The following is a 15273-nucleotide window of genomic DNA, read 5'->3' on the forward strand; positions in this document are numbered from 1 at the left end:
GACCTGATTATTAGCTTTAGCTGTCTCTTGGGAAGGGCCTTAAGCCCCGAGGTGCATAGAGAGCTTTCCTCCTCTGCGCGCGCACACGTTTCCCTGCGTCCCCCAGGTGTGGCCCATGCATGAAGCAGCAGTTCTCCGAAAATGTTTTAAGGCCGTGGACTCTGTTGCCATGGTGATCAGCGCAGGGAGAGGGGTTCGAGCGCAACGCGTGAAACTGTCATGTTGGTAAAGGGCCGGTTCGCGGGATTCCCGCGCCCACAGCTGATGGGGAATGCCCCGCGCGCGGCGCCGCAGCGCGTCGGTCACGCGACCCGCAGACATCGACCGGGGCAGCGCGAGCCATGGGCTGCGGAGCGGCCAAGGCAGCAGAGGGAGCGGAGATGCTGTCGCAGCAACCGTCGCAACAGTCCCAGCACGAGGTGCCACGAGCCGTGGCCTTCGACGTCCCGTTGGGAGACGCGCCGCCGGCCACGGCTGCGCCACCACCAGAGCGCTTCCAGGTGAGCATGCCGGAGGTATTGTGAAGCACCATACCGGAGGTGTACAGCAGCCGGACATCGCCTCTGATGTAGTATAGTAGTATCATCATGCAGTTATAAATATTTATTGACATCGAGATAAATGCAGCACGAAGCTATAGATGCTAGTCCAGGGCTCCAGATGATCGAACTTCAAATGGTGTGCACATGTGAAAAAAAAAAAAATAATAAAATCACGTTTACCTACGTAGAAACCTGGAGATATCCAACCACCTTTCGTAACTTCTTAAAACGGACTCTGCGTCCTGAAGTAGTTGCGTGCAAGGTACAATGTCATAGACATATAGTGGCAAAGGTATCAATGTTCCCAATTCCACCAACGACAGTATACGCTATTCATATGCAGTTCCTCTCATTTATACCCAATGTCTGGGACTCTCATGCTGGGGCCACCTCTGATCCCCGGTGTTGTTTTTGATGTCGATCCCCCGTAGTGATAGCCTAATGAATGCATTTTGGTAGCACAGACGGGTTTCTTCGAAGCTATATATACATGCAATGAAGCTCACAGAGCTTCGCGCTGAGACACCCCTGACTAAGTATTACGATTGGGCGCTTGCCTCAACACAATACAGCACGAGCTCCTGTCTGCTGTGGGCAGAAGTCACGTTATTCGTTTCGGTGGCGACTAGACCAGCTTCGAACGCCGTGATAGACGTGGAGCCACAGCAGCCACGAGCAAAGTGCATGCAGCACAAGAACGATTTTCAGTCCTCTCGTTCATATATCTGTGCACGGACGCATAACGCACCGTACGATATGATAGCCTGTATATTTATTTATTTATATTTATTTACATATACTGCAGCGCCGTCAGGGGTTATTGCAGGAGCATAATCAACTGTAAACAGCAATCGTACAGTACAATGAGTCAGCGGCAGAGTCATGAGTTAGCTGCATTCAAACTATCAATAGTCAAAACAGCCAGTCATACAGCATAACAATAAACAACATAATCAGGAATTTCCTACAATGCTCAGAAAGTGTTCTGATGGCAACGAGCGTATACAGCATTTGTCAAAATATTAGAGCCCAGGGGGTCTACTTCTGAGCCATACTATCTGGCCCGTAATGTTATCCCAGGTTTTCAAATTTGCTGAAGGCAAGAAGATTTTTCGTCCTACCCTCTCCAATGGTTAGGATTTCTACGATTGTTAAAGAAGTCATAATATACGGCTTAAAATCAAGCGCTCTGGGCTCTCAACTTTTGACAAAGGCTGTACATCACCGGGCAGTGAATTCCAGCTCTCAATGACACAAGGGAAGAAGCTAAATTTTAAAGCGTCTGTGCGTGCGTAAATAGGCGACACATTCAATGAATAGTAGATCAATTAGGCTTTGAAAACTAGGCATTCATTCAATAGTGCAAAACGGGATGAATGAACAATGTCGTAAAAATACTTTAATCACTCATTGTAGCGGCGAGTACTCAACACGGAAATATTTAGATCAGAAATAGCAGACGATGGGGAAAAGTTCCTGTCGCACCTTCGGCATATAAACCTCACTGATTTCCTTTGAACCGACTCAAGCTTATTGGTGTCGGTTTGTTTATGGAGGTTCCAAATGACTGACCCATATTCTAAAAGTGAACGGATCAGAGCTTTGTAAGTAACCCATTTAATTTCTTGAGGAGCAACAGAAAGAGACCGTTTCAGGTACCCTATAGCCTCCGCAATGCATTGTTGCATATTGTGTTAATGTGTTTTGACTAGGACAAATTAAATGAAAATAGAACACTTCAATATTTGTATTTAGATACATGCTTCAAAGATTCACCATTGTATGAATAACAGTAAGTGGATATATTGCGTTCGGCGGCTTTTGCTTTGAAACGCTGATAGGCGATTAATGTGAACTTGCGTGTCATTGGTGAGACGTGACTCGTTTGCAGAGGCGCACCACCGAGTCCTCTTCGGTGACTGCCGAGGCATTGCGTGAGAAGCTGGCCAAGGCCGAGCAGAGACGCCAGGAGGTAAGAGCTTTTTCTTGGAGGAAAACTCAAAGCCGTTTCACCATATACTCCGGAACGATGCGCGAGTCAGACGCTTATTGGGCTCGTTTGTAAACTGTACTGAAGTAACCGAGGACGCAGAATAGGCAGGAAGGCAGTACAAGCGCGGACGTTCAGAAAATTTGTTGCAAAATTCAGTAGACGTATATACGCGATGATGGGTATAGTGAGGGTGACAGAGTGAAAAATGGCGATGGACACGTTCAGTGGGATATGGCGGACACAGAAAGAAGAAGAGTTAGTAATATATAAGTATATTATTTTCTCAAATGCTTGTATTTAATAGTTACTTGATTTCATCAGCAATGTTACAAATACATTCAAGACTTTAACTATGGGATTGGCCGGGCAAAGCTTTCCAAACCTAAACAATTAGGCCTGGTATCGTACTCACCGATCCAGTGCGTGTCTTTTCCACTTCATCCCGGCTGCACGAGATCTTCCGGACGCCTGGCCGTTGACGATTAAAATACGCATCCAGTTGTTGCGACAGGGTGATTTTGAAGAAAGCATTCAGAATTTCAGACAGACGTTTGTAGTCTTCAATTGTCGTCATCTTCCCGTCTTCGAACACCCCACAGGCACTAACCGCCCAACTTCACTTCACTTTAATACCTTAAAGGGTCATTAGGGGGTATTACATAAGGGGTGGGGCGCACAGAAATGAAAAACAGCATAGGTAACATATATGTGTAAGTAAGTTATACAAATACAAGATTTTCACTGAGCAAGTATGCGCGCTATTATTTCAAGAAATAAAGATGGGCATGTGATAGCAGCAAGTTCTGAAAAGTGTCTGTTCAACTGTGTCTACTGAAAAGTTTATTTGTAATCTTTAGTTATTAATTATTAGAAGTGCGTTTACAGCCGATTCCGTCCTCTTGTTCGTGTAAACGTATTTTTTCTAGTTCGAACTCAATTTTCTTTATAAATTTCTATGTTCGCCGAAGTAACCAGCGTGCAGGATTAATGTAATTTTGAGCCAAAGGTTAAAAAAGAAAAGGAGTTAAGAGTATAGAAGCGATAGCGTCTTTAACACTGCGTTTTCATTCGCGTCATATTTAAAAATGTATTGTTTAAATTTTTTTTTTCAAATTAATATTATTACTGTAACGTCCGTAAAGATCGCAAACATACGTTAACAATGTCATGCGCACCACTGCGCGTTCACTACGCGCACCCCAGCACCCCATGCTGTGGTGCCCTTCCGGCGTTCAGCGGGCCAGGGCCTCTTTGCTTCCTATATAGCCATGCACCTAGCTTTGGCTCCATTTGGAGCCTCCCCCAATTCGTAAGCTTCATTTCAACGTGGGCTGTTTAAAATACCGCGCGTGGTCATGTGGTTATGACGTCATTACCCTGTCGACCATTCAGGATTGTTTTCGACCGCCGTCTACAGCGGCAGTGGCTTTTCGGCAAACTTGGTGCACCGCATCTGACGAAATCAATGGCATGTCAAGTTTCCACCTTGTGCCAGAAAGCACGGAAAAAGCTAATAAAAACACGTGGTGAGCTCTTGCGATAGCGCGGCCAAACGCGTTTTGAAAGGACGAACGTGTGCGCGTTTATCGCCTCGAGGCTCACCATCATTTTATTTTTCATATTTCGGCTTGTCGGGCTAGTTGGTTCATAATTCGAAGCAATAAAAAGCTGCGCTAACGAGACAAGGACGAAGGATGCGTCCAGCCTTTCCTTCGTCCTTGTCTCGTTAGCGCAGCATTATATTGTTTCTTTAAATGCCACACAGAAAAGGGCCGTGCAGGAGATATGTCGGTAGAAGATATTGAATAAGTTATTTCTTAACCCCTACTTCTTAACAAAACACATTTGGTCCTAATGGAGTGTTTGCATCTTGCATGCGCAATCTTCCTTAATTAGCTAATTAAACGGAACATAAAATGCAGTGAGAAGCTTCCATGAAGGCAAACGAATAATGTCTGGTTTGTTTCACCTAGATCCGGTTTCCCGTGCATTGTTTTTTTTTTTTTTTTTTAATCCTTGATTCAGCTTACGTGGAACACCTGTTTATTCCACGAAGTGTTTTGCTGTGGCGTAACACTCCCTCGAAACCGCAGTGCGTTGTAAAGGCCAGTGCCAGGGCCGTTCGATTAAAACACTCTCAACGATCGTTTTTATCGAGCGGTCTTGCGAAAGCGTCCTCGCGCAACATACTCTCTCCCCCGACATTCGATCTGTTGCGTTTTAAGTAATGATTAGAAAACAAAACTTGGCCAAACTGGAACCGGACTAATTAAACAGTCGTTATGCACCTACGGCTCCGCGGCGAAGGATTGCTGCTACAAGGCTTATTCGTCACCCACCGCACCTTTCGTGAATTTCATAAGCTATATAGGGGTGTATGCACGAACAACAAAGAAAGTGGCTACAGTCAGATATTAACAGGCATTGCCGCATCGCCCCAAACTTGAGATATTCAAAATGGGAAACTGTACACGCAATATGTCGGATACAACTCAAGTCTACAGTAACCGCCTCAAACCGTTCCTCCTTGACCGCCTCAAACCATTCCTCCTTGACAGGAAGTTTTTCTGGTCACCTAAGTAGAAACCTAACCACTACAGACAAATTATAAGCTCAGGAATTTCGATACTTCTGGCTTGTTTGGTAGTCAGATATCAGAGATGGATTTTCTTTACTGTTCAGCTGAGTAATACACTCGCCGGGAACAATTACCCTTAGCAATTGCTGTTTTTTTTTTGTATCATACAATATTACAATATCAAGTTGATCGAAAAAATTCCCGTTCATCGGTTTCTTTTTCTTGAAAAGGCTATGTAAATGACGCTTTCCTGAAGTTACACTTTTACCGGTGTATGCACTGGCGGTTTATTTTATGTTACTATGTGCTATGTCTCAGTGCCTTCCAAAGTTTTATAGGTATAAGCATGCTGTTTGGAGGTTATGTTCTTTGGTAATAAACTAGGTATTTTAGGAGCCAAATAAAAATAACCTTTTTGTTCGTTCAATCTCCCTTTAGGTCCCGTTCAATCGCCACAAAATCGGGCGTTGTGACCGAACATTCAAGGGCTTGCAGATGGTAGATTGCACGTGACATGACCAGAAACTCACTGGTCGGTGGGTCGTGTGACGTCATGAGACCACGTGACATGGCGAACTGGCAGGCACTGCATACTTCTTCTTTGTGAGTGGAACTGAGTCCACCGCGACCCTTGGACCTATACATGCACATTCTAGTCTGCAGGCACATTAGTACGGTTGGGTTAAAGCGACTCTTCATATATGCGAACTGGTATTACAAAGTTCACATAATGCAGTACGAACGCGCCTTATAAGACTGTGTAGTTATGAGTATATTTGAGATAATTAACTGATTATAGTTATTAGGCGAGTGGCAAAGTCGATGTACGCGAATGAGGAACCGACAGGGGAGCCGCAGACAAAGGCGGAACTTAAGTGCCCGCCAAGTTTGTACCTAAGATGTCACTTTAATCTCAGTGCAAAACAACAGTTTAACACAGGGACTTGGTATCTGAAGAATTTTATCCAGGCTTTGATACGTTTGGAATAGAAAAAACGCGAGCACAACACAAAGCACACATTTATTTCCTTCTTCTCTGTCTTCATCGTCTACTGCCCGTATTTACAGCACATACTCCTCCAATCTGCAAAATAGCTTGCCTAAACCAAGAGCTATTAGCGTCTTAGCTAGTAGTGTTGCTATTTTTCGCTTTGAGATACCAGCCCAAGCGCGATAAGATGCTATGCACCCACGTAAACGTAGCTGGTACGCCCGGAAGGGACGGCTTGCGTGTCGTCTGGCGTGACACGCAGGATTTCCTAGACAGATAAAGAAACTGAGATCATCTGTTTAATCGCTTGCAGGTGCTGGAGGAGCGCGTACGGAATTCGAAGATGTTCTCCGAGAAAGTCACCGCACCTCCAGTAACGGTGACGTCAAACGACTCCTAGAGGCGCCGCGTCGCTGGATCCACGAACCAGCCGCGATGAGACCGCTTGCCCCAAGCTCCTTCACCCTTTGTCCAATGCAGCCTGGCCTTGATGACCTCGAGAGGATGCACAGAGGCCACGAGATGATACACATCGGCAGGAGTCCCCGTCGAGGTGTCCATGCACCTATAGCACTGACCATGATGCTCCGCAATGAATGATGCACAATATATGACAGGACCTACGACGCTGCTATAACTGCTAGTGTTCCCAATTTTCAGCAAGGTCAGACGTTTTGCTTCGAGAGACACCAAAGATAATTTTATGCATCGCGCATTTGTTCCGAAAAGCGCAAAGTTCAGTATTCCTACGCGATAATCGGCATATTTTTAAAGTTTTCCCTTACAAAAATGGATATTGAATTTCTGTTACCCAAGTAATGTGTTTTTGATGAGTCATCAACCACTCAAAGGAGATTCAAGATTAGATGTGTTTTAACATCATATCCGCGGCAGACTTTCCTTTGAGATCACACATGAAGTTTTGTGCTTGGAAAACGCAACAGTATTTTTGGGTAGGATCTAATGTGGAAATACATTGACTTTCTCAAATGAGGAAATGTATACATCACTAAGTGAATATATATTATTTCTTTGTTAACTGCACACTTTCAGAGCCCTATGTTTTCATTTCTGATTAGCATATGTAGGATGTTGCCTAAGAAACAATTTTTATGTGTTTTAACATGAGATCCGCAACAGACTTTCATTTGAGATTACGCAAGAAGTTTTGTACTTGGAAAACACAACAGTATTTTTGTATAGGAGCTAATGTAGAAATGCATTGACTTTCTCAAATGAGGGAAATTATACATCACTAAGCGAATGTATATTTTTTACTATGTTTTCATTTCTGTTTAGCATGCACTGTAAAAACAAAAACAACTTTTTGGACATTTGTTTTATTCAAAACACGCTTACACCCGGCGTCTTGGGTGTTTGTGCCATTGCAAATCACTTCTTGCCAAGCGAAAGGGTGCTGTGGTTGGACAATATGCTTGAGGGTGTTACGGGCAAGGATATTGTTGTGTACGCGAACCGACGCACTGCCACACCGCCTCCAAGCAAACGGACGCAAGGCCGCTCCATTTCCAATGCCTCCTCGCACCTGCGAGCAGGCCGTTTTGGAGAGGCCTGCGCCGACGACGACGCGCGGACGTAACCCGAGCCGTTCGTTGACTCGGAACTGGACCGTCCTGGGAGCATGTGCGCGACCAGGGCACGAGAAGCAATGCCTTCTTTATAATGCATGATATTTTGCGTGTTTCTTAAGCTTTCGAGCTCCTTCTTGCTCTGCGTATAGATTAGCCGAGCCCTCAGTCATCGCATCGCTTCCCGAAATGTTTAGATACAAATAAGATTTAGTTACCAGTAAAATAGTGTTGGCGCTGCTGCGCTTGCCGGTATTGAAGCTTGGTCGCACTTTTTTTCCTTAAAGGTTCGTGCTACAGCTCCGTGTTCAGCGAAAATTACGCCCAAGGTAGCAACCACCGAAGAGCCAGCGCTGATAAATTTGCCAGCGATGCCAAACTCGACATGTTAAAATGACTCCAGTGGACAAAATAGTACGCATAGGTATCCAGAACATTAGATGCAAGTTCTAATGGTCAAGAAGTTGTAATTGTTAGAGCAGCCGCAATGGCCTGTACACTTCGAAACATGCTTCGAAACATTAAGTCCCAATCTTATGAATGCAGTCCAGACATATATAAGAATCAAATACGGTACCAACGTCACAAGTTCCCGAGTGGCCGAGTGGTTAGCGTAGAAAGCTACGGAGTAAGAGGTACCAAGTTCGAATCGCGCCAGAGGTGCAGTTTTTTTTTTTTCGCTTAGTTTTCATTTTTTTTTATTTTTTAGCTTTTTTTAATGTAGTTGAGGGGCTTCGCTACGTTTTAGCTTTTACTTTTTATCCAAAAGTGAAAGCCATGAGGCGCTCATTGGTCAACACACAAGAAATGCACACATTAGGTACCAACCAGAAGCACGGTGGCCAACTTTCTTGTGAAACTCATTAAATATGCATCAAGAAAATGTATAGAAATGTTAATGTGCATGATGAGAAATGTAATTAACATTTAATCAGAAACTCATTAAGCTTTTTTGTAAGGGTTGATACATTTATTCCTACAGAGAATCGTTTTCGAACGCCATTTTATACTTTAGCTATGGCATCTTAGTGCATTTGCATATTTTAATGCACTCGTGACTACCGCATCGTCGCAGTGAATGCTCATTCGCGTCTCCTTATCGGCAGACCGTTGGTTGTACACTATAAGATGAAAGTATGAGCATTGATTACTCCATAATTATGCGTGACAAGTAAAGATTTTTTTTTTGCTTTAGCTACTTTTCATCTTGCCATTAATATATGCAAACTCATTCTCAACGTTAGTCGAGAAATAACCATCAAATTCGCACTTTTGTGCAAGATGGTTGCACTCTATTATACTATACATAGTGAGCAATGACTATCCTTTATCGATCTCAGTCTAATTTTACCTTCTATTGGCACACGTGGACATCGTTTTTTGTTAAAGTTACGAAAGTGGCATCAAAATCTGGCCGAACTGTGAGCTGCATACTGACTACATCTGCACTAAGTGCAGTATGATTGGGGCACGTAGCCTTTCGAGTCAAATTACCACCGCCATTTCAGACGGTGGCAGAAGGCGTCGAGTGGCCTCTCAGGGCGCGCTATGACGCGTATAAATAGAGCACTAAAAAGAAGGCACAGAGTGTTGAAACTCATAAAGGCGTAAAAGAAAAAAAATGCTGGAGGTGTAACAGACAGCACAATTTTCACGCGTTTGCGAAGCCAGAGAAGCGAGCGCCATGGCCTCCCTTGTATTTCCGAATTGCTACAGAGGCCTATGACCTGTCCGTCCTTGTGCCGCTAACCAGCAGCAGCCGTTGCCCAGCACTATAGAGCTTCAAAGCCGATCTATGTGACGTGCTCGGTTCAGTTTGCACTCTTCACGCATGCTCCGCCCAGCCAGCACACCGAGTACTCCCATGCTGGACTCTCGTACGACTTTTGCCGCATGCAGCGGCCACCCTGAACAAAAGGTACCTGCTATACATTCATACCATTAATGTGCGTGATAGTAGATAGGACAGCGACCCCCAGCACGACGAGAATGGTTGTCGTCGCATCCCCCCCAAACATGTATCAGCGACGTTTACAGCTTTCTGTGCTTTCACTTTTTGTGCCATTTAAATAAGGGGAACAAGTGCACCTGTTCAATAAAACACACTTCGTCAATCATCACCTTGATCTGCCCTTTCGTTCGAACGCTGTCTTACTTTCTGTACCAGCGTGAAGCAACTGATTCACGGAGCCCTCGAGCTTCACACGGAAGCGGCTTTTTGAGCGAACTCAGCGGCGAGCACAGCAGTAAGAGCGAAAAATTTCCAACGTGTTGGAACTGCCTCGCTCTCGTCGCTCGGGCCACCACAACAGCCGACATGTGAACAGGTGAGTAATTTCAGCGCGAATTCACAGCTTAATTTATACAACGGCAGCCCTATAGCTCAGTAAGGTGGTCCATATTTACAAATATAATTTTTAGGAGTGAAATGGTAAAACACCTTTTTCATATACGGATGCATATCGCTGTTATCGACAACAGGTGACCCAAGAAGACGGAGGATAATGCAAGACCAGCCGTTGCGACCACGGTGGTTGCGACCGTCACATGATATCCTACTTTCGGTTCCGGAACTCGCTATGGCGAAACTCCGAGCACATATTGTCACTTCGTCGTGACAATGCCGAGGGCAGCAAACGAAGAGACTGGTGTGACAGTTAAATTAGCTCTTTATTGGGCTGACTTGCGCTCCCAAAATAATTAACTCGGCGGCGGCGATAACAGCAAGCATGCTCGTCGGTCGTTGAACAAAGAATGCCCGTTTCACTCGTCAGTGCTCAATTTAAAATCGGTGAAGAAACATCTAGATAAAACCGCAAACGGTGACTAGCATAACCTGGAACATGTAGAAACACGCGCGTGGCTAGAATCCTTCGAGATACACCTCGAAGCATCTTCCGCAACAAAGAAAAATGATAAAGCCGCGCTTCGCGACAACCAGGTCGATCAACCACTACCACCACTACGGCTCCCTTTCTCTCTTTTCATCTTCACTTCCCCCTTCACTTCCCCCTTCCTCCCTTCCCTTACGGCGTGGTTGTTGTTGTTGTGGCTGTAGGAATAAGGAAGAGAAAATGCACGGGCCTGCTACTGGCTCTGTAGCTGAGCCACCTCCGCTGCCTCGTGCAGATAGAAGAGAATATAGAGAAGAAAGAAAAGGAAGAGCAACAACAGCCGTCGTCCACCACCAGCGGTGGCGTGTGCAATGACGGCCTAGAACAGATAAAAATTCGACGCCAGGCTAGCCCCCGCCGCAAGCGGCAGTGACCCACCTGTACTAACCCCATCAGGGGAGTTCTCGAGGTGTCCACAGAAAACAAGTGAGACAGTTACCGCGCCTTTTTCCTTCCTATAAATCAATCAATCGCGGCAACCAGTATGAACGAAGAGTACATACAATCATAGTGATAAGGTCGAATGCCGGCAGCTGTTAAAAAAAAAATACAGATTTGAATGGTTCGCGGCAGTATCTAATCCCATTATAATCCTTTCTATGGCAGAATTACCCTTTGCATTTTGGAGCAAATCTTTCCGCACCAGTAGTCTTGAAAGCATGCTCCTAACCGTGTGACTGGCTCGATCGGCAGGTACTTCAAATAGCGTGACTCGCTTTTCACCTGGTATCAGCACAGGGTCTTCTCGGTGCTTCGCAGAGCTATATATAGAAGAACCGGTTGCAGGTCCCAGTCGGGCTGTGAATCGAAGAGAGCCGAATCTGACCTCCCTGCAGTTGCGACTGTAATGCAGAGGCCTGTCAACTGGCTCCAGCTGATCCATCACCGCTGTCTCGTGCGGATAGAGAATTGAGAGAGAGACAAAGAAAAGACTCGCGCTCTGCAACCGCCATCGTCCGCCACCGAAACGACGGCGAGTGCAATGACGGCACGCTTAACAGAGATACACCGGTGGCAAGGATCCTCCGCCGCAAAGGGCGAAGGCGGTACCCACTTCCTGCGGGTCAGGAGCAGCCACCTTCTAGACTGCCCCTGCCGTTGTGCGCCGTTTAATATTTGGACATATTGAAACTCGCGGAATAAGAAGGTGGTATGGCCTTGACAGGTGTCGACCCAATATTGAGAGAGATAATGTGCCTTCATTTCCCCAGAAACTATCTCAAAGAAAAATATGAAAAAATCCCGGAATGAAAAGGTGATGTTAATGCAGCTCGCGAAGGTGGTGCCCCCGTTTTGGTTGAAAAGCGGCTGCATTCTAGCCCTGCTCTATTTTCCACCTTTGCGACTGCTGGTCGCAAACCGATAACCAATCAGCGGCTCAGCTACAATAAACAGAGGTTTTAACATTCAAGATGACAATTGAGTCTCGTTCATAACGAGACCAATTCGGGAAAGCGACCCGCGGGTCGCATGTTTGCAAGTGTGAACATCGGTCGAGCTGAGCGGCTCCTTCGTCGCACGCCCTTCGCGACTCGGAAGTGTGAATGAGCCTTTAAAGGTCCACGGAAACGGCCCCCAAGAAACCACTGATAAACGTGTTCAGTGTGTAGAACACATCCTTTTGAGGATTAACGCAAAGTATAACTCCTTGGAACAAAGTCAGCGATTATTATTAATTTTTAAAAACTGCGTTTTTTGAAATTCGCGGGCAGAGGGAATGTCGTTTGGCGGTGTCGCATGGAACTATTTCCTAATCCCGTGACGTCACGGGTCGGTTGACTGGCAAGGCTTGCTAGAAGCTGCCATTCGCTGCGGTCACTGCAACCATGACGTCACGAACACACTTCCGGTAGCTGCGAAAGTCGTCTGCTCGTGCGCTGCTCGAGCTCTGTGCGGGCTGTTACAGCTCGCCGCCCTTATCGGTTAGGTGGCCATTGCCCATTAAGTGCAACAACCGAAGCGACGCAGGGATCGGCAGAACGAAGCTGCATTTACAAATATCTTATTTATATAACGTGGTTTCAGGAGTATCGGAGTGTCGTCCGACGAGGCGTCAACAGCACGGTCAAGCACCGCACGATGGCAGCACCTCCTTGACCGCCGTAAACATCGCCGCTGTGGCCCCTCCTCCCGCATACCGTTCGCGAACCACACGGCGGATCGTTAGCACCGATGTCCGAAATAAAGCGTGCTAAAATTTGTTGGCGTCTGGAATATTGAGCCGAATATCAAGTATGAAGCCCTCGTGAGGATCGCTGACCAGCAGCAAATTGCTGGTAAGAGCGATAGCCGTGATACAAGCTAGTTTCTGCTCAAGCCAGCTGCCGCTGGTGCATTTCGGCTGATCCGATCTGCTCGTACTAGCTCTGCGATTAATGCGTCGGCAGAGTTAATCCTATAATTATTTTACTATGGCAGGATAGGAATCACTATAAGGCAGTTTCATAAGTAGACGATTTACGACAGCGTTGATCATGTTCCAAAGCGTCGACCGACGCGGCTTCGAAGCGAAACAATAGGCCTAGCGACGACTAGGGACGGTCACGCACGGCGCCGGCGTTCGCCGCGCTCGCACGTTCCACCCCCGCGGTAATTGTGTAACGTACCTCAGCTTGCTCGCGGCATCCCGTGCTGCAAGCGTTGCAAACTCGTGTACTTTCATAGCTAAGGCCGCGTATTTTCTGGCGTTCTGCTCAGCAACAAGCCGTTCAAACGATACTGTAGGCACGACAGGGCTTCAGTACGCAGTCGCTGCGCTGTCGGCCGTAATCGAAGACGTCGGGCGGCACCATAATCTATACATCGATCTTTAAACGTGATACAGTGGGCAAATGAATAACTTTGTGAAGCAGACCCGCTCGTACGTTTCGCGCACTCGGGCGCCGACGAGTAGCTTCCGTCAACGGACGCCGTCATAACCTCGGTTAACGATGCAAACCGAGGTCGTCAAGCTCGGTTTGCGGTAACCGCGGTTAGTGGTGCAACCATGGTTTGGTCCGCCGTGTAACATAGGATAACCACGGGTTCGCGGTTACCGAACTCCTCAGGCGTGTGCAAGCGAGGACGGGTTGGCGGAGAGCGAGCGAGCGCGCGGCAACCGGAAGTTCGTCGAAGTGACGTATGTCTGGGCGGAGTTTTGAACTTGATTGTATTCTTTGTTTTTTTATGGCTCCCTTCGGCGTACGAGTTGAGAGGGAAAATTGAAAGGGTCATTTTTAATAGCCGATATCTCTGGTGTTGCAGAAGCTAGATCGAAAATTTTTGCAGGAGAATGATGGGTGGTTCAATAACTATCAGTGTTATGGCATTGTTTACCCTTCTTGGTGACCCCTTTCTGGGGACCTTTAATTGGTCCGTTACTCCCCGAAATTGGGCGAGTTACACCCCTCTGCTCTATGTTTTCGGCGGTGACGGAACTCCACCCTACGGAGGATGAACCAATAAGCGTGAGCTCGCTTCTCTCACGTGATCCCTCAGACACGGTTTTAGCAAAGTTGCACATGGTTCGACGGTTCGAATTAGGAATACGCTCAAGCTTCGCTTTACGAGTAGACGCCTCTGTCAGATGCCGACGCGATAGAGGCGACGGAGCAGGGAAAAGCCGGAGTGAGCTTATTCGAACTGGCCATGGTCTGTGCCTGGGAGTGGCGATGGGTGCCTGCAAGGGCCGCCGGTTTCAGCAGGAACCATATAGGGATCAGGAAAAAAAGCTACGCAGAAAAGAAAGAGCAGCCAAGAACCCGGCGAGGAGAACTTCGACAGGACAGAAGGGCCAGAGGAGGCACGGTGGACGCGAGAAAGAAATAACTTTATTAGCATCAGACAGAGAATTTGACAGGGAATCCGCTAAATCACGATCAAACCTTCGGCCGTGATCTCTTGTATCGCGGCGGCAACTATGATCAGACCGATGACTTTACGCTGGTCTTGTCCTTCCCGGTGGAGCAGCAGTGCCTGCCAGAAATCTTTGCTTCTGTTCGGCTAAAGCTAGGTCCTATTTAGGGCAAGTCCACACCATGTGGATGAAGTCCGCAATTCCAACGCTTTTTTTTTTTTTTTTTTTGCATCGAGGGTTAAACAACTCGCGTGCTTAAAAGGTGCGGAATTTGGAGAGACTCCCGTTTGCAGTTTTCTCCACGCTACCCAATCTTCATTTAAAAGCTTCTTGTGTGCCCTTGTGTACAACTGATATGTGTCAAGCTCTTCATCGAACTGCTCCTCACACAAGACACCATTGGGATACCAGAATTAGTACCCCGGGCCAGCGTGTGAGCGTTCTTGTTGCGCACAAACCAACGCGACCTGCTCTGTAGGAGTTTGGCCGACTGCGAGAACGTTTACTGTTGCCGTGCATATTTCATCCGCCTCGTAATTTCTGGGAACAACGACGAGGAAGAGTGTATGGATTCGAGTGCCGATAAGAGTGGACTAACCATCGAGTTGTGCCGCAATCTGTAATTAGCTCTAAATAAACTCTGTATTCTGTATGTGCATGGCGTACGTATATATTTGGTCAGGTTAAAATGAAGGAGCGGCGCAGGTGGAAATTTCTGAAGACGGCGATGTTCAATGCACAGCTCGAGTGTGTTTTGCAGTTAGAACTTGACGAAGACGGCGATGTTTACTGTGCAACGCGAGTGAGTAATACGTTTATTTATTGTCCGGCAGAGTTTACCACGACCAAGC

The 15273-nt window shown here is 46.6% G+C and overlaps 1 protein-coding gene across 1 annotated transcript; it reads left to right on the plus strand.

The window, feature by feature from the left end:
* The first annotated feature begins 341 nt into the window (after positions 1-341).
* On the plus strand, positions 342-6814 carry LOC146175877 (uncharacterized). The gene is made up of 3 exons (XM_084580877.1): positions 342-500; positions 2434-2514; positions 6418-6814. Exons 1-3 carry the CDS (start codon positions 342-344, stop codon positions 6502-6504), a joined length of 327 nt encoding a protein of 108 aa, XP_084437003.1. The 3' UTR covers positions 6505-6814.
* Positions 6815-15273: the final 8459 nt, after the last annotated feature.

This window comes from Amblyomma maculatum, chromosome 10 (genome assembly GCF_055883805.1).
Source record: "Amblyomma maculatum isolate TAMU_Amacu chromosome 10, ASM5588380v1, whole genome shotgun sequence".
In the NCBI taxonomy this organism is placed as follows: domain Eukaryota; kingdom Metazoa; phylum Arthropoda; class Arachnida; order Ixodida; family Ixodidae; genus Amblyomma; species Amblyomma maculatum.